The sequence below is a fragment of the Anser brachyrhynchus genome (genome assembly GCF_964034855.1).
Source record: "Anser brachyrhynchus genome assembly, chromosome: 11".
Lineage (NCBI taxonomy): Eukaryota > Metazoa > Chordata > Aves > Anseriformes > Anatidae > Anser > Anser brachyrhynchus.
The window spans coordinates 12,335,021-12,354,900 of NC_137706.1; the positions used below are offsets into that span (position 1 = coordinate 12,335,021).

General features: G+C 45.2%; 1 protein-coding gene across 1 annotated transcript in view; it reads right to left on the bottom strand.

Annotated features, from left to right (window-relative positions):
• The window catches only part of HDGFL3 (HDGF like 3), a 37,959-nt gene extending 18,296 nt beyond the window's left edge, over positions 1–19,663 (bottom strand). The window contains exon 1 of the mRNA XM_080607731.1: positions 19,076–19,663. Coding sequence (XP_080463857.1) covers positions 19,076–19,159 — 84 coding nt within the window. The 5' untranslated portion in view covers positions 19,160–19,663. The remainder of the gene's footprint in view (positions 1–19,075) is intronic.
• Positions 19,664–19,880: the final 217 nt, after the last annotated feature.

Consider the following 19,880-nt stretch of genomic DNA (forward strand, 5'->3'; position numbering starts at 1 on the left):
AGCTGCAGAACAACCCCAGCACTCCTTGATGATTGCTGCTGTTTTGCAGTAATGGAAAGCAAGCAGTACAAGCAACCATACTGCAGCCCCCTGCTGCTGTACTCGGTCACAAATTATTCCCGTCCTACAATATGTTTTGGTTAAATATGCTGAAGATTTGGATCCGATATTTTTCCCCATATCAGCAAGATCAAAGGCAGAGAGGGAGGGAGGGAGAGAAAGGGAGCTGGCGCGTGAGCACAAGAGCGAGGAAAGCATCACTGCTTCGAACCAGGAACAAAAGAGATAAGTGCACCCATACTAGGGCACAGTGTTGTAGTCACAGAAACCTCACTAATGACTAAAGCATCTGTCTATCGGAGAGCCAGACTGCTACTGCATTTTGCTCCTGGAAGGAAACAAACAGATTCTAAAGTGCCCGTTATAACCTGCAATCAAACAGGAGATTCATCCCCTCCTGAAGCAGAGCAGACAGTGGGCTGGAGCTTGCTGCCACAGAAATCAGGGAGAGCAGTGCATGGCGTGCAAATCTGATACGTGCATCAGCAACATCATGGGCAGCCGCTTCAATTATGGCTAAAATTAAAGCAGGTGGTTTCAGATTTCGAGTTTTATCCCCTTTACTCCCATTGCTGTCATCTGCTTAATGAATAACAATTGCTTTCTTTTTGCACAACCTCAGCAGAGCTGCACTTCCCAGCATTTGTTTGCCAACCGAGCAGCAGAGCTTTAAAGACGTAACTGTGCTTTTTTTTTTTTTTTTCAGTAAACAAATGCCAGGCTTCTAGGGTCAGGAATGCTGAACAGAAAATTCAGCCTGGACCTCTCAAACGAGAGCAGGGCTTTATCAAACGGTGTTGCTAGGGACTACCGATGGGGAAGCAAGAAATCTGCCTACTTACATTGCAGTTTACAGGCTAGCATGTAAAAAGCAGCATGAATATTTTGCTCTCAGTGGTGCTGAGCAATTGCTGACTTCTCAGGTAGTGTCTCCAACTGGTTCTCCCGGGGTTGGGTTTGGCAGCCCTCGTACTGCAGACCCTTCCTCCCATAGTGGCTGTGCTGAGGCGAGGGAGCCTGCGGAGCGAGGCGCTGGCTGGGTGGGTCGGGCTGGGGCTGCAGATCTGTAGCCCTGCAAGGAAGGCAGCGCGGAGCTGCCCTCCGAGAAAAACGGGGGCTCCCAGAAGCACAAATCATCCCCGTGCCTGCCTGTGGGATAAGGCAGCGTTTTCCAGGCAGGCGGAGGAGCTCCCTGGGAGGGCTGGTGCAGAAGCAGAGGAGGCTGCACCCCCTCCTGGGTGTTCTGCTCTGCAGAGCTCTACATTCCCCGCAAAATGGGAAACATGTCTCTCGGAGACGTGCAGAGAGAAACGGCAAGCCTAGTCTCTGTTTGTCTACGGCAAGCAGCTTTCTGCGGAGGTTTACGTTACCGCAGCAGTCACAACAAGGGCAGCGCTGCCCGCCGCAGCTGAAGGGCATCCCAGATGCATCCATCTCCTTCCACTTGGAGGGACAGCAGGTGTCATGTTGTACGGCTAGCACACAACCCCTGTGCTGCGGGTGTGCTGCTGTTCAGAAGCAGGACTTCCAGGCTATCGGGGTGGCTTTCGGACCACAGCAGTTCCCAGACCTTGCTCCATTATGCTCCAACACAATTCTACACTGACAAAAACCCACGTATTGTGCAAAAATACCTATCAGCTTCACATGCACAGACAAGAAAGCTTTACTTCAGCATGCAGAGATGCTTATGTGGGCACTAAAACCACAAGAACAAGTCCTTTTATTTTGCAAAAGGAGGGAATTAAAACTGCAGCGCAGTAATCACTGATTGTTTTGACATACTGTAAATGCCTTTGATTGGCAAAAGCACACAGAAGCATTGCAGAGATCTGTATCTCCCCCTGAAATCCCTGGAGTCGCTGCACAGCAGTCAAGCAAAGGCCTATAGTATTTTTGCTGGAAAGTGGTTCAAGTTGCTTATTATTGCCCAACACATGCAAGCAGCTTGATCTTCTGCAGTTAGCTTATTAACACAGCTCTAAATGGTTAAAAGCAATACTCTTCAAAATACATTATTAAAATAGGGTATTTTGCTTTTCTATAACGTGCCATTTTTATTCACGTGGATTTAATATACTTTTTAATAGCTAGTGCTACTGGGAGTTAGCAGTACGGCAGTATCTTTCCTAAACCATTGTTTAAAATACGGCTCTACAAAAATGTGAAATATTAATTTTTTTCCCCAGAGGATCCTAAAATGAAAAAAAAAAAAATCCAACCTTCTCCAACCTAAAAACTGTGACTCAGATCCTGTAGTACTTAAATTGAACAACAATCCAACTAAAGCTGGTTGGAGACTGCAGAATTTCACTCTCATTTATCAGGACTACGAGATATTTGAAGCAGAGCACAACTCTTTCCCTGATGTACATCATACACTAGAACTCCTGGTGTGGAATGCTGGCATATGCACTTTTTCACCCATTAAAAAAGATAACTCTGTGAAGGGTGAGACTAGAAGCGGAATCCAACTTAATAAGGTGGAATTGCACGGCTACAAAAGTAAAAATTAAAAAAGTCTCTGGGCATGGAAGAGTGCCACCAGCAAAAACAAAAAGCAAAACAAGATTAAAAACAGCAGAGCATACTTTTGAGCACTGCTGAAAATGGCTGAAGGGTATCCTGCAGACAGCCAGAAATGACAATATAAAGACATCAATCCTTTTTTCCTGTGCATGCTCGGGACCTCATCGAGATAGAAGACAATGAAGGGTTAGTTGGAGTCCAAACAATGCTGGCAGGCAATGTCTCACTAGGAAAGATCAGCAGTCCTGCAGCTGAGTTCAGCCCCTTTACATCCCTAATTAGCAGCATATTTTTTAAGACAGAAAGTTGAAATACACTTTCTGCAGAGCTGCTTTCATCTTCAGTATGAAAATGGGGCCAAAGCTTAGTTCCGCATGACTAGTATCTATATGCATGACTTTGTAGATAACCAGCCTATTCATGTGATTCGAGCCCTCTGTCAGCTTGCATGGCTGGGACAGAAGGGTGCCAGAGGAGGGGACTGGGGAGCTGCCTCTGCCACTGGCCTCTGGGCTGCCCTTGGCCACATCACTGCACCTCCTTCGCTCTCATTTTACAAATGGGGACGATGGTACAGTTCCTCCTATAAAGCAGATGAAGGCCAGAGATGAAAAGCCAGGTATTACTAATAACAAACACTTTCAGCTTTGTCGGATGAAGATTTCAGGTTATCAAGCTGCAATCCTCCCAGTCAGTAACCACACACCAAAGTTGGACTGTTGCAAAACTGCTCCATTTTCTCCAAATGAAATGTTTCCCTGCCACTTTCAGTGAAGCAATAGTGCTAGTATTAGGATTTTTTTTTCCAGGCTGTTTCGTAAGGAAAGGATAGGATGTGATCACACTATTTTCAGTCAAACTCTCACCTGCAGTAACTTAGGAACACGTCAGCTCATTTTGCCACATCAGACAAAAGAAGAAAGACCAGAGGTATTAAGTTTCCTCATGTTTTGTGATAAACAAGCTGTCCATCCAAAGATGGACAGACCAGTAGCCCATATGCTGAGAGACAGCTTGCAATGCAAGCTTAACCGCAACACTAGACAACAGGGAATCCACATAAAGGCAAGCCAGAGAAAAATAATCTTCTTAAGTTTCATGGCTCACAAAATTACTTTTTTATTTGTGGATAGGTGGTGAGAGGTTGTTCCTTTTCAACAAATATTGCCAGCTCTGAGGCATTTTGTGTTTACTTCTTTAAGTAAATTATTCCTCGGGTATCAAAATACTGTTTGCAATGTACATCCACCTGAGCAAACCACAGTGAGTGCACTAACACCAAATTAAAGCACCTTCTGATGACAAAATTTGGTTATCCTACTTTATCATCTTACTACAAATATTTTTATCTTGAAATATTAAAAGTGTGCAAGAAATGCACATACAAAAATGTGTTTGGAAGACATACAGCAAATAAACACTGATTAAACAGTCAAGACATCAACACATGAGAAATTTTAGGGACTGCACATTCACAAACACCATATTTCTCTCTCGCCACTCTCTTCTTGTAAGCCAAAGGGACACTAAAATCATACCATTTTCCTCCGCAAAGTGCTCGGATGAATCCTGCCACCTGTCATATCAGATCTGTTAGAAAGAGGGGATGAATGGTACAAGAACACGAAAGACTGATGAATATTTTGGGGCCTTCCAATTTTTACACTGGAATTTTACTCTTTCATTGATGGTTTTTGTTTTTCAGGAAAAATGTTGTATTCATGCGATAGAATGTTTTGGCCAGTTGACTTCATCAAAATCTTTTCAGTCGGATGCAGCCTGCCTGGGACACTGACATTTGGTCAAATACACACAACCAGTTTTTATACTCAAGGCTCATCTGCTTCACATATCCGAAGATCCATTCTTCACTGCTCAAGCTGTTATTAAAAGAAGTGTTGCTGGTTCTTATATTGACACACTTAAAGCCAAAAGGTAAGCAAATTTCTGGATGACTGCAATCTCCAGACTTGGCTGGCTTAATTTACTATTTCTCTTCCAATGCAATTTACTTCCCTAAAAAGTCAGTTGAAAAAATTGGAACGGCACAAAACTTCCAGGCCGAAGAACACCAAGAGCTGTTCTGCAGGATTTGGACCAGCTTCCCACAAAGTACACAAAGCCTGTTGACACAATGGCTTGCAGCTAGAATTGTTGTAAGGAAATCTGATCGATGGAGACTGCAGGTGCGAACCTTCAGTTTACGAAGGGTGGACACAAAGATCCGAGGCGCAGAAGGGAACGACCTGCTTCACTTGCTGCTTCACTTGCTGCAGCTAGAAGGCTCCTGCTAGGGAGGTTCCAAGTTTGACACTTTGGAGGCTGCAACCATTAAGCTGGGCCTTTGGGAACAGAAAAACCTCCTGCTTGTGTACTCTGTGACCTGTTTTGTTAGCCCTACTTGCAGCTAAGGATTATATCAGGGGACCAAAATGCTCCTTATCACTGAACAACTGCATTCAGACTGTGACTCCTCAGCAGCACAAAGGTCTAAATCCAGATTTTGGCGCTATGGGATGAGTAATAATCACCAAATATCATCAGCACCCAGGCCAATTATTTTGTTGTGACGCAAATCACATGTACAACAACATGTGCTCCGTCTAGGGAGAACGAGAAACCATGAAATCTAATTGCAGAGCCAATGAAATAGAGTGACTTGCAATAATTTTTCATTCAAAGTCAGAATTTCCTGTTTACTCCGCTGACAAACTGCAAATTCATACCTGCAGAAGAGCTCGGCATTTGTAGAAAGCCTTAGGTTGCTATAAACTGAACAACTGTCTGTGAATAATTGTCGTCATTAACCCCCAGCCTTAGCCCCACCTATGGTGCAAGCCAACCGATGAAACTAGCAGCCTGTTTTGCTAACTAACACGCAACTTCTGCCTGGGTCAGCTGGGTCACTGAAACAACTGGGCTTTTTTTTTGAAGAAGAGATTCACGCAGTCACAGTGGTCTCTGTGCAGCAGTCAGGCCCAAACTTGGTATTTTTACTGGGCTTACTTTGATTCTGCTGTCATTACGGTGTCAAATACCCTCTCTGCAAAGTCCCTCAGTCTAGGTTAAACTCTCAGGAATTTTAATCTGTCTGCCTAGAGAGAGTTAGGAATGAGCTTTTCCAAGCCAAGTCATACTCCTTCCCACCTGCCTGTTTTTTCTGCTTCCAAAACCTCAGAATGACAGTTTTCATTTAGCCTTCATTTAGATTCAACCAAAAACGTAATGTTGCTTATATTTACTTAGATACTCCCTAAAAAATTAACAACCTTGTTTATCAAAATGAACATTTTCCTCAAAAAACAAACCAAACCAAAACAACCCTCAAGCAGCAGCCTACAGGAATGAAACTCTTTGCATTAAAATATTTGAAGCACTCCCATATGTACATATGGACCTAGGAATTTAAATCCTAATTGCTAAGCCAGATTAGAAAAAGATCACTCAAATGCAATAACGAAAATGTGAAAGACAAAAAGATGTATTTTTTTTGAGCTGTAAGTGGCATTAACATCAGAGACAAGTGGGATGTATCAGTATGGTAGTGACCAGACTTGTAGGGTGGCATGCCCATTATTTTAAAAAATACGCTTATTTAACAATTTCACATCAGAAACCCTAAATACGAGTTTTAAGCACGCGAGTACTCTCTTTGATTTAGATTTTAATCTCTATTAATTATGGGCTTGAATTTGCATACATGTTTACATACTTGTAGGTTTAAGACTTACTTTGGAACATCCTCTCTTTCTATCCAGTAAGTTAACTTGAATTTGTGTATGAGGTACGTGTCAGTATTTTGTGTTACCTTTAAATGACTTCTCAGAATATGGTGTTTCTGTGAACACGAGTTACCTACAAAAGCCAGTGACTCAGGAGCAGTTGTACTATGGAAGTTACAAAGTTTACTCCAGAAATCTGCTTGCTTCCAAAAGCTTCTGATTTTCTCTTACTTTCCTTCTCCAAACACCACCAGGGCTTCTGGCCATTACTCTGTCTCATTTCTGTAACTGACTTTGAGGGGCAACCAGAGGATTAATTTTAAAGGAGCAGTGATTTTTAAAGGATACAGGCTGTCAGGGGCAAATTGCATGTGTGGAACGGTAATAGCTGTTTTCCCGCATACATTAATACTAAATTTTTAAAACACTCTTTACCTCTAAATCAGGAATAGCATCCATACTGAGCAAGGAAGCTTAGCACTCTCCATTGGCAGCTCGGCAAAAAAAATCCATGTTTTACATCAGGTTAGCATTTTGTTTTATAAAGCAGCTGTAAAGAAACAGCGTATTATTCTGACTCATCTTGTGCAAATAACTAGGAAAAGGCAATTACACAGAGAAGAGAACTTGGTTAATGAGACACAAATCTGGAACTGGGGAGGGCATTAGGGAACACTAAACACACAGATTTATCCTGGGATCCAGGTACTGTGTTTACATACACCTCATACAAATCAGTGAAATACAGTCATAAGGCTTTCAGGCCGGTATTCAACATTTTAATTTTAGGTATCGCTTGCTTTCACTTTTTAAAGCATTGGTGATGACACGTGACATGTCCAAACCATCTTTCACAGCCAAAGAGTTTTAGCTCGCACTGCTCATGCTTTTAATCCTGGAGATCCCCAGCTCAATCTCACAGGCACCGCGCATGATGGCAGCCCTTTTCAATAAAATCTGTCATGCAGACAGCAAACTTTTGGCTGTAGAGATGACTCTGACACCCCTGTTACTACACCAGGTCAAGTGTATTGCTGACTTTTGACAAAGAAGTAAACTAACATCTTCATCTAGCAGCAAATGTTTTGAAAAAGTAAAAGCTTCTTGTTAAAAAATTGGTCCCCTTGCTCCCACACCTACTGAAGAAGCTGGCGTTCTTCTTAACATATTGCCACTAAAATCTTTATTATTATGGGCTTCTAAAAACTTAACAGCTAGGAGCTGATCCTGGAAGCATAGCTGGGCACGCAGTTGGCACCATAAACAAAGTCTTTGCCTTTGTATGATCAGATCCCATCCAGCACAATAGCGCAGCAATTGTACACACAGGTGAATCCACTCATTCGTAAGGCGGGAGATGGCACAAAGCATCTTGCAGAAGACAAGGAGAAAGCACTCACAGCGTTTTAATGCTGAAGAGCCCTGTCTGACAACTGCGTCTTCTCTAATCTGCGTTCATCTTTTAACATGGAATCTTTGTCATTTTACCAGAAGCACCAATTCAAAAAAACCTGCTCAGAAAACTGACCTGCTCTCTTAACAGCAATGAAAAGCTCCAAAGCAGTGTCTCTCAAACAAACACAGAGAAAACAAAATATTAACAGACAGGACAGGCTTATTACCAGTGATAAATCATCACAGACATTAAAATTCTAGCCACGAGGCTTAATAACTTTATGCTACCTTCTTCTAAAGGCTGTTATACAAATACTGACTGTGACAAAGAAAAATAAAGTTTGCAGAAGAGGAAGATTTTGAAAAATAACTCCTGATAATAAGCAGCAACAGCGAGTACCTGAAAATGTGAACATGTGTGAGTCACCTGATCCAGACACCATACGAAAAGAATTATCTGTTGAGTTCGCTGCACCGCTAATATCCTTCAAAAGCCCTGGTATTTGGAGAGGCACTGCAGTATGGAATGTCATCTTTTATTTTTTAACTTTTTTAAGATGAACGCCTGCCTTCTCCCTCAGGCTACGGTCCTACTTTGTGTTTCTACAGGCAGGGCACCACAGATGTAAGCGGTTTTACTGAAATCAAGGAATCTTTATGCAGTTAAACTCGTTCGCTTGCTTTGGGACATGGTCTTTAGAGAGCAAACTGATGGCAAAGGCATGATCTTCCTTCCGCTCTGCTGTAACAACCAGGGCAGTAAGCCTCCAGCCCTGCAGCTGGATCTGACTGGGCTTCAAACACTCGGGATGCCCAGCAGGAGCCTGCCGGTGGGTAAGGGGACGTAGTGCTATCGGTACGGTGCTAACATCCCAGGGACCTCCATCTCGCAAACACTTCCACAATAATGGAATAACCCTGAATGAGCACTCCTCACTGCATCCCAGATAGCTGTGCTTCAAGAAATCCTTGTAGAAATACTAATGTACGTTGGCTCAGATGGCAAGAAGGATATCTGGGCTGAAACCCAACGAGCAAGTGATTAGTTTAAGCAAACAATGACACAAGATGCCACCACAGCATGGCACAGTGCCTGGCACGAGACGCCTTGCTTGGGTTGTATTCCTTGTCCGGATCTGCCTCACCTAACGCCTGCCGTGCTCTGGAAGAGGCGTCGCAGGACAGCATGCCGGGAGCCTTTGCAAGCATTGAGACCAAGGTACTCTCCTGTGCTCCTGTGCGTGTGTGGATAAACATGCAGTCACTCCGCTGAAACCAGCGGCGGCAAAACGGATATGACAAATGACTCACAGAGCCCTAGGTCTGTGAGAAATACGAGCCGCAAGTAACCCAAAATTTAGTTTGCGAAAGGAAAAAGCTAACACATCTGGGAGGAAAGGATTGGCAACGTAAGAGAGAGAAAGCTGGAAGCAGCAATACTACAGGAAGCCAACAGTGGACCACAAGTTGCACTCGAACAGCCAACGTGCTGCAAAGGTCGAGGCAATATGCAGAAATCCCCACATGCAAACACACATCCTGCCAGGGGGCTGGCAGACAGCCCTCACGTGGTGTGACTGCACCCAGGAAAACCTCTCGGCCCCGTGCGGGACCGCCGCGAGGGCTGCTCAGCAGTTGCAGGAAGCTCATGAAAACGCACACGTTTACGTCAGCGCAGCGCGAAACCAATCAATGGGGCTGGAAGGCTTCATTTACATACAGTGATTAATAATAAATGGTCTCCCAAGGAAGAAAGGCCACGCATGGGCAGCCTCGCCTCTGCCGGGAGGTGCAAAGCCCACCCCTCTGCCCCTGCTGGTCAGGGACCCCTCACCCATTGCCCTTGGGTGGCCTCTGCACCAGCAGTGGGACCCGAAGGCAAAACTCCTCGAGAAGGGGAAGGATGCAAGGCTCCTTTTGAGGCACAGAGCTCTGCCTTCCGGCATCATCTTAGGCTGCTCTGTCAGGATGGCGAACCTGTGACACGTGCTAATTTAAATGCCACTTGATCAGGGCTTTCTTCCCTTCCTCCCCACGGAAGACACTGATATCTGCCATAGGAAAGACAAACCCTAAGTGCCCAGCGGTGAAAGTTTTCCCAAAGGATAGGTGGAGGTGGAGCTGGAAGAACTGCCTCCTGGTTACCAAACAATAGGTTAGGGACTTGGGCAACAGCCAGGGGCCGAAACCTGGATTCCTGATTTGTCTGTTTTTCTCAGGCTGAGGAGACAGCAGCTGAGGAAGACACCCTGTCCTCCAGAATACAGACGGGGTTGGCTCACAGGATCCCTTTCAGGGAGGCTTGAACACTGTGCTATGTAAGATTCACAGTGCTGAGAGAAAACGGCAAAAAAGAGCTACCTGAATCCAATGACTTTCTATGCAGAATGCACAAGCACATCAGGGGAAGGACCGTAACCCCACAACTGTTCTTTGCAACCATAGCATTTGCTCCTCCATTTGCACTTTCCTGCTTCTCCCACCTAGATTGCATCTCCAGTCTATATGCTACATATCTCTGTAAGGTCACTCCCTAAATTATTATCAAGTTTCAATATATACTTTATTTATACATTTTATAATCCAATTTGATATGGGATTGATTCCCAGAAATGGTTTGCATTACTGCGCAATTGTGTCTTGAGCTCTCCCAGACTTACTTCTACTCACTGCCTCTGCACGGGTTTACCTCTGCTACACATTGCTTCACAGGTAGGTGCTTTCCGAGCCTGACAAGTACAAAATCATTGACTCTCAAGACTTACACGCTGTTTTCTAGCTGACATCAGTGACACCAGTGATCCTGCAAGGTTCCTACACAGTCTGGAATCTTTTCCCTCCTCCCTAGCCCCACTTACTCTGCTGGATGTAGGATGCTTTGTTAACTGATCGTCTTAAAGAAATTCTTTGGCGTATGACATTCCTTGCGCTGTTTTTCCTCTTTTGTTACATGATGCCTTCTATTCAAACAGCCAAACTAGAGCTGGCAAACAGCCTCTCTAGGTTTTTTACACTTTGCTGCAAGGCAAAATAAACAGTTGTTTCCAGTTTGCATTTTCAGGGCTACAGATGTATGTTAATTATCCTTTCAGTCTGCTGATGGAAAACTGAAAGAGATTTAAATGTATTTTTCTAAGGCAGACACCAAACTCTCTGGACACCTGTCCCTTCTAACTCTGGGCTTTGTGCTTCTCAGAGCACAGTACAATCTCTCCTCCTTTTATGTTGACTCTAAAGGCACTTTCAGATTTCAGCAGGGGTTTACAAAAGGCCAGGAGATGGGGATTAAACTCTGCTAAAATTCGAGAACTTTATGTGTCTTTTCAGAGCAGCAGTGATGTGGAAGGTACCATTTGGATTGAACTGGGACCATTTGAAGGATGGGGAACTTCAGAACAGAGCAACAGGAACAATATCATAACATGGGAAGTTCATTCTTTTGTTAAGATGCTGTACTATTTAATCAACTATCTTACCTTCCTTTTGTTTTCTAGAACAATGAAATGAAATGAAATGAAATGAAATGAAATGAAATGAAATGAAATGAAATGAAATGAAATGAAATAGGCAGGTCTTATATATTCTTTAGGTAAAAATATTTATTATCAAGACCGTCTTGTCAAAGAGTCCAAGTAGAAGAACGAAGAACTGGAAGTGAAACTGCAATTTATTTCCAATTTCTGTATCAGGTTTAGAACTGGCTGTTACACAAAAGAACGAAACAATCTCAGAAGTGCAAAGCCAGTAATGCAGGGACCTTCCCCAGAGGAGGAAGCAAGGATCCATTTCCTTCTTTAAGTTTTAAAAGCTTTACTTCATGATACTCACTTGTCTGCCAAATATTTTTTGGAATCTTTTAAATAACTGTTTATTCTAGTTGTTCCTACTGTGCTTCGGCCAAACTACCGGGCCCTTCTCTGCTGATGCTGCCTCTACTGGAGTCCAGAATCAAGTGGTGTGCTACCACAGCAACGTGATACTCCTATGTTTTAAGCATCCCTCGTGTACATCCCGGTGTGTATACATACGCACAGAACAGCTACGTGCAGGCACACACGTACACGGATACCCGTGGTATCTAGAGGTAGGAGACACAGATGACACAGGGGCAGACTTGAAAAGCACTAAGGAACCTAAAGATAGAGCAAAGCACTGACGTTCAGCTAACTCCTGACACCTTTAGAAAGCTGGCTCCACATCCTCTTCCTGCCTGCTCCACGCAGGCTACTTTCCAGTGTTTGTTGCTATATTTATCACTTGAATTACAGTATTACTGAGAGGCCTCAGGCAGACTCCTTCTCCTTATGCCTCTCAAGCATACAGTGGGAAGGTCTTTACTGCTCAGACAACACCGTTGCAAACAGTTCAAATGTGAAAGATCTCTACATTGTCATCACTTTTCCAGCATTATCAGGAAATCATTTCATCTATCCTCAGATGACAATTGTAGATACTTACTGACAGCAATCACTTGCTTGGAACATTTTTATTACCCTAAATGCAAGAAAACTAACGTCAATTCAATATTAGGATAGAGAAATCAGGAAAGAGTTAAGACTGAAAACTCAGCCTTTGTTTTGCTGCCTGTGCTTCACTCCAGCTGGTCTCCTAACAGGTTCTTTAACACAATAACAAACAGAAGAGATCTGTCAATTAATATATGTAATTGAAACTAACAGTAAGAACATGCAGATTGACCTGACAGGCTACAGATTTGACTGAAAGGGGCACCTTCCCTTCAGACAAAGCGTGTGTCTATCCAGTGATTTCCATGAGGTTACTTGATGAGATCTATTCGGTAGCTTTGGAATGGCAAGAAAAACATCTAACACAAAGCCTGCACGGAATGGGTATGAAAATCTTTACATGCTTAATGCCTCAAAACTTCTGAGTCAACTGTCCTCCTTCTGGGCTAGCTTCATTTGAGCTTGTAAAACATGACGCTGCAGGAGAAAATATATTCCTCTATTGTCATTTACACAAAAAGAACAGACTTGCACATTTGGGGATAGTTATTTAAACTAATTAAAAAAGAGAGATTTAAAGAACTGATTTTAAAGTTCTCCCAAATATTCTTGTCTGCGATAACATCAAACATAGAACACCTTGGCCCCAAAATGGTTCGTTTGCCAAGCAAGCGCAACTGGAAAGGTTTTAGTATAAGTTACGATTCAATTTTCTGTATAAAAACTATTCCACTCTAAGCTACAAACCTCAGGTGAAATCTGTTTTCAAGTCACACTTACAGCAGAACACAAGAGCACGGATAAAGAACATCAGCTGCTGAGGTTCCTCACCTTCCAAACAATAGGAGAATTCACACTTCGCTCCTTGTTATTTTTGTTTTAGGAAATGAAGGAAACAGTACTCAATGAGCTGGTGAAGTCACTGAAAAGGCACTCACACCTTCTCTAAATACGACCAGATATTTGCAAATAAAAGTTTAAGCTCAAGTTATCTAAGCAACATGTTTCAACCTGGTGCAGAAGGCTTAGAAAGCAAAAAGCAATTCCATAAAGAACTCCCGGCCTTAAATGTCTCTTTTCAGATGCACCTCCACCGAATTCATGGGAGTGCTGTGTGAAGCAGCCAACAATCTCAGAATTAGTTCCTTGGTTATGACAGACCTTTGCAGTGATCAGCACATCATGTCTCATCTCAGAGACCTGCCTGAAAAATTGCTTGCAGATCTCTAAGGAGTGATGTATGAGTGAGGTACATAATTAAAGAGGGAGAGAGCAGGAAGAAGCTCAGAATTGGTAAAGGAGAAGTCACAGGAGACTCATATTTAGTAACACAGCAAAAGTGATGTCATAAAACAGAGCAACCAAAAGGGGAAAAAGGAGAAAAGCACATGGTGAAGGACTGGACAGGTCCCAAATGGCCAAGGAGAAAAACTCAAAAGATTGCAGACTGGGTTTTGGCAGAAAAACACAGAGAAAGATCTGTTGTCTATTTCTGATGGACCCTTTGAAGTTTTCTGGATCTGATCTGATTTTTGTCTGTCATTCTTTGCCAAAAAAGATAAACCCTGCCAGGGAAAACCTACCTTCCCTTATCCTTATACTAATAAGAAAACAAATGGTCTGTTTTAAATATCAAACACTTAAAATGTAGAGTAGAGTCTTTCTTCTATGATGTGTCTGAGAGTTTAATATTTCCAATCTGCCATACTTGCAATTACAACTGACCAGAGCTGTTCCTGGCTGTGGGAGCACGGGCCTTGGTCCTACACTGAGAGCTTCACCACAATCAACCCACAAGCTTCATCCACTTCACTGACCTGGAGAACAAAGGTTTATTTACTAAAATGCCTGTGTGTAAGTGTCTAAAATACATTTTTACAAATTTTCTACTGACACTAAAAGTCTTCTGGAATTCTGTCACTCCGTAGCAATAATTACTTTTAATATTCTTTAATACTGTAATGAACAGTAACACTATAGTATTATTAGCCTTATCTTTTTATGCTTTAGTCTACCAAAGTCTGTAAGCATGAGCTTAGTTTTAAGCCCTTCCCTTAGATTACTTTAGCTCTTACTTTAAGGTACCTAACTTTCACATCTTGCTGTAGGGGGGTGGCACAGTCAAACAATACTGAAGACTCACTCAGCTAAGACTTATCATGTAATCATCCTTACATTTATGATGCTGAGCCTGCCGCAGACATTAGCTCCTGTTAAAATGGCAGCATTTACTATGTATCACTACAAGCAATAAACTCAAAATTTCATACCCATTTAAAACTCCAATATATTAAAGTGCCTCAAATGCCACTCTGTCATCGCAATTGGCAGATGCTTTATAATAGTGATGTTCAAATACAAGGACTGCCAGGTACCTAGCAAATCCGGAGTTCAGGTAGGTGTTAATTCAAAGCAGAAATAAGGGCACTGGACAAGAGGAACACAAGAGCAGGAGTCCGGAAAACAGGAAATTTATACTCACAAGACACTAAATGCACCTTCAAAGTATCTGGCATGCCACTGTCACTTTAAAGGATGTGTTCTCCTCCCAGCATGAAATGGTCTAACCAGCTTTATACATCCATATGTTTTACATTAAAATACACTGTTTTACCTGCTTGGATCTGTTTTGTATTGTCCCAAATCAACTTAAACATCCCCACACAAACTATCTGGCTTTATCCAAACCTAGTTCTTGTCTCCCCATCTGCATGATCCTAGATTTCTGTTCATCAATGGCATCAACCATTTACCTGGGCATGCTCTTATTTTATTGGGGTCATTCCAGACTTTTTCCTCCTCTCTCTACAGTTGCATTAACAGCTTCCTTCCTATTTTTAAATCAGTAGCTAATTTCAGCAACTAAGTGCTTATTGTTTTTTCAGGGTCGCTCATAAAACAAACACCATTATTGATCCTTCTGGATCTACCACCAGTCTTCCCATTTTATCTCATCTGAGTGACCATTCAAGGGGCAATTTCTCAATAGACCAGGACGTCTATCCTAGATTAGCTGGGTATCTGAAGAAAGAGGTCTTTCTGTCCATGTGTGCTAACAGAACTCCTATCGCAGTAGTAGCCAAGCAACTCCTAAGTGTTAGTGCTTTTGTTTCCACAACACCTTTTTAAAGGGAAAAGTGCTGTTACTTGTCCTATAAAAACAGGGAGCTAAGACACAGAGGGATTTAGTGCTTCAAAGGCAAAGACCATTCATGAAATGTACAATGAATTGAATCTTTTTTTCCTATATTTTTACCATAGCAGCCTTCCTTCTATTTCTGCATGCACTCTGGATACACAGTTGCTTATCAGTTGGACTACAGCAAGGGATGACCTGGCCAGTTGGCATTTATTCCGCATTTTTGATCAGGTGCATATAAAAATAAAAACACAACTTGTTAAAGTAAACTGCTGCCAGTATTTTATCTGCTCTTACTATTAAGTTTCAATATAATTCTTGGGTCCTAAACTCTAAACCTACTCACGGTCCTCCAGTTAAGCTAAAGGAAATTTTGGCTTTGCCCCAGAAAACATACCAAAATACAAAACAGCCTTCCCAGGTGGTGAGACCCAAGTGACATCTTTCATGTACCAAGTATCTAAAAGCATCTTTTGAAGACAGTGCATTTATTCACCAATTCTACTTTATCAGGGTACGTAAAGATAACATTTACTGGCCATTACCATTTTGGCTAAGTGTGGCAAATTCGATCCTTTTCAAATTAATGCTAGACTGACTCATAAAGAAACTCGAAATGCAGTTTGACTGCCATAACGCACCATCAATTATTAGATAAAATTTTTCACCAGTCCCTCTGCGTATCAATCATTGCTATCTGGCCACTTCCTTTAAGGTTTCTCTCTCTTCTCCCACAGTCATGAAAATCGGCCTGGTTCTTGATGATCGTGAGACCAACATAACTCCAAAGAGAAGCTAATGGTCTAGGACTAGAGATTGCCACCTCTGCTGGATATAGGTGCAGTGTTGTGCCACGTTGGCCAGCTGGGCCCACGAGCGTTGTACCTACTGAAAGACGAGAGTAATTGAGGCAGATCTGCACTAAGGCAGCTGTGCTGCTTCTGGGATCTGAGCGAGATTTTCTGTATGACAGTACCCGTGCACATGGAAACACGCGGTTGAATCAGAGCCAAGCCAGTAATGCCTGTGCACTTCATTACAGGGTAGGCAGTCCTCCTGCCCTGCTTTAACACTTCTCAGCTTTATTAAACACAGTTTAAGAAGCCTGTCCCTGCACAGCAAATTCCTGCCAAAGGTCCCAGACATGCAAAGCGCCATGTGGCAGGACAATAACACTGCTATTTAAATGTATTGTTAGTTGTATTATTAAGCTAGTATATTAGCATGAAACATGTCGACTTTCACATGAGGATACAAAGACCAAACGTGCTAATTGCATAATGAATGAAGAAGTAGGTAGCTAACACTCAAGGATTTGGAAACAAGCTAATCCCCTGGATAAAAGGCATTCAATTAATCAGAATATCAGACTTGACTCAACTCAAACAATTCTTTCCTCCTCATAGGTATAGCATAATGTTTTGTGGGAAACAAAATGAAGATCACTGTCCTCACCAGGTTTGTCCTTCACTTAAGGAAGTGTGCATCAGGCAAAACCTGGCAACAAAGATGAGGTGGAGTCCTAGTAAAGACAGTACAAAGAGTATTTCTCACAAGTAAGGCAGCTCCAGGCAGACACCAGCCCGATCTAACACGAAGTTGTATGTAACTGCTCCACATGCTGCAGGAGCATGTTGGAATTGTGCCTGTCGACGTTCAGGTGAACTAAAACCCGGCACCAACACCCCCCAGCCTGCCTGCTCCATTCCTGCCTGATGGTTGACTCTGGGCTCTCAACAGTTTCTACCTCGGCTTGCTAAGTCATGTTAAAACTAGAGACTGCTTTGTCTTCACTTGAACTTTACATCCTGTTAGTCTGCACAAAGGAAGTAAGATCTGTTAATAGCACACCTATTTTTTCCTAATGAAGATGTACTCTCTTGGAGATTATTGTCATTCACGTACCTACTTAGACACCTAGTCAAAGGCTATGACCAGCTGCATAGCATACAGTGATTTTTTTTTAAAGGAAAAAAAAAGTCATTAAAACAAAAGGGCCTGTTATGCTTCTAGGTAAACAAATGGGAGTTTTTCAGAGGCTCAAAAAGGAAAGAGATTAACATGCTTCCACGTGGTTATGGTCTCAACTGTTCCCATTAAAATTTTCACAGTAAATTAAACCATAACAGAGGTAAGAAAGAAGTCAATTTTCAGTGGATCACGCTATTCTGCTGACATAAATTGCCATTTTTAGGTAGTATATCCAGCAACCTGGACAATGATAGAATAACAAAACTACAAGCCCGGTGTTGATTAAGTTTGTCCTTTTGCATGCTAATTTTAGTCTGCTCTGCCAAAATAATTGAATGCATCACCTTATTTACATGCTTCTAGATATTTAGCACCCTCTCACTATTTCTTTACCAACCTTTGCTTAAGCCTGTGGTGTTGGCCTTCACTCCTTGTAGAGTATCTGCTGTTAGAAGATACTGATATTAGAAGCACTGCTGGTGCTTCCTCAGCTACGCTCAGGGAGCCTTTCCATTCGCTGCCCACCACTTACACTCGTGTTCTCCCAGGGCTCTCTCCTGAAGGGTAATGCTAGATGTCTATCTTGAGCCTGCCCTTCTCTGTTTTCGTACACATTGCATACAACGCTCCATTACCTTCATGCTCTTACAGGTTAGAAACAACAGAAACTTTCCTTGACTAGGAAACGAAGGCATCAAGAGCCATGGAATTGTCCCAGAAAGGTTGGAGAAGACAACAAATAGACTCCCACTGTTTGATGCCTGCTAATGAGTTCACACAACGCGTGTTACGCAATGAGTTTACACAATAGTGACCAAAAAGGAGGGAAGGGACAGGCCCTGTAAGCGTGCCATGGTACCAGACCCCCCTGGAGAAAGCTCTGCTCCGCATTATTGAGGCTGCACCAAATACGGATGTTTAAATACAATGGGGCGCTTATGTGACTGCCAAATGCCCGCGATGCTCTTCCACCTCAGTTACATCACAGCGGCGTAAAATAAAAGATGACAAAGGGCTACGAGAGAAACTCAACGAGGTGCAAGACAGCACCAAGCCAGTGGCAGAGCTGGAGGCCCAGCGCCCAAACCCCTGCGTGCGGCGGGGCAGCCGGGGGGCCGCGGGGCGCGACGCCCACCGTGGGCACACCAGGCCGCCCGCCTCACCCAACCTGCCGGCAGCAGGCCGTGCCTCCCGAGCCCACCGGCACCCCACAGGGCGCCGCCACCCTGACCGCAGGCCTCGGCCCCTTCCCCTCGCGTGTCCCCTGGACCCTAACCCAGGCCGGGCCCGAGGCCTCGTCCCCGTCCCCGGGCCAGGCCGGAGCCGGGCCCGGGGCGGCGGCGGGGGCCCCCCAGCCCCACGGGGGATCCGGGGGGCCGGGGCGAGGGAGGGCGTATAATAAACAGCATCGCTGTCACGCAGGCAGGGCTGCCGGCTCCCAAAGCCTCCTCCCCGCGATAACAATCCAGGTACAGCCCGCGCTCGCCCCCCTCCCTCCCTCCTTCCCTCTCTCTCTCTCCCTCCTCCTCCTCCTCCCTCCTCCTCCTCCTCCTCCTCCTCCCGGGGGGCCGGGGGAGAAATCTGCAGATCAAAGAAAAGATGCACAATAATAGCGGGGTGGGCTCGCACCGCGGCCCCCCGCCCGGCGGGGGCCGGGGCCGGGGCCTCCGGCGGAGCCTCGCCGCGGCCCGGCCGCTGCCAGCCCCGCGGGAGGGCGAGGGGGGCGGCGGCGGCGGCGGGCCGGGGGGGAACCGGGGGGGGTCGGTGCCGGGCTCCCCCGCCGCGGTACTCACCCGGGCCGGCCAGTGCGGGTACCCCTTCATTTTGGCGAACACCAGGTCTCCAGCCTTGTATTCTCGGGGCCGCGGACGAGCCATCGGGAGCCGCCGCGGGAGCCTCCGTTCGTGTCCCCCCCCCTCCCTCCCTCCCACCCGCACCCCCCGCCCCGCACACGCCGCCCGGGGGCAGCCGGGCGAAGCCCCCGCGGGGTGCGATGCGCCCGGGCACGGGGCCGGGCCGCGGGCAATCCCCGATCCCTCTCCTCCTCCTCCTCCTCCTCCTCCTCCGGCGGCGGCGGCGGCGGCGGGAGGAGATGGGGTGTGTGTGTGTGTGTGTGAGTGTGTGTGAGTGTGAGCGTGAGTGTGTACGCGGGGGAGGAGGGGGAGGCCTTGGACACAACCCCAGCAGCCCCCGCTAGCAGGGAGCCGGCTGGCGGCGGGGCTCCTGGCCGGGCGGGGGCGGCCGGGGAGCCCTCACCCCGCGGCAGCGCTGCCCGCGGCCCCCCCGTGCGGAGCCGCCTTACGCCGCCCGCTCCATCCCCGCCGCAGCCGCCGCGGCCCCGGGAAGATGGAGCCGTCTCCTCCGAATTACTCCTCGGGCAGCGACCGAAAACAGGATCTTCTTATCCCCTCCCGCCTCCCCCCCGCGCTTTCCCTTCCTGTTATTTTCTAGGTACACAGATCGGTTTCTATGAAAAGAGGAGAGCAGAGAGCGGCTCCCGTCCCTCCCGGCCCTTCCTTCCCCAGCTGAAGCGTGACATGGTTCTTTATGCGCGCCTGACATGGAGGCCGGGCGAAGAGGAGACGCCGGCTGCGCCCT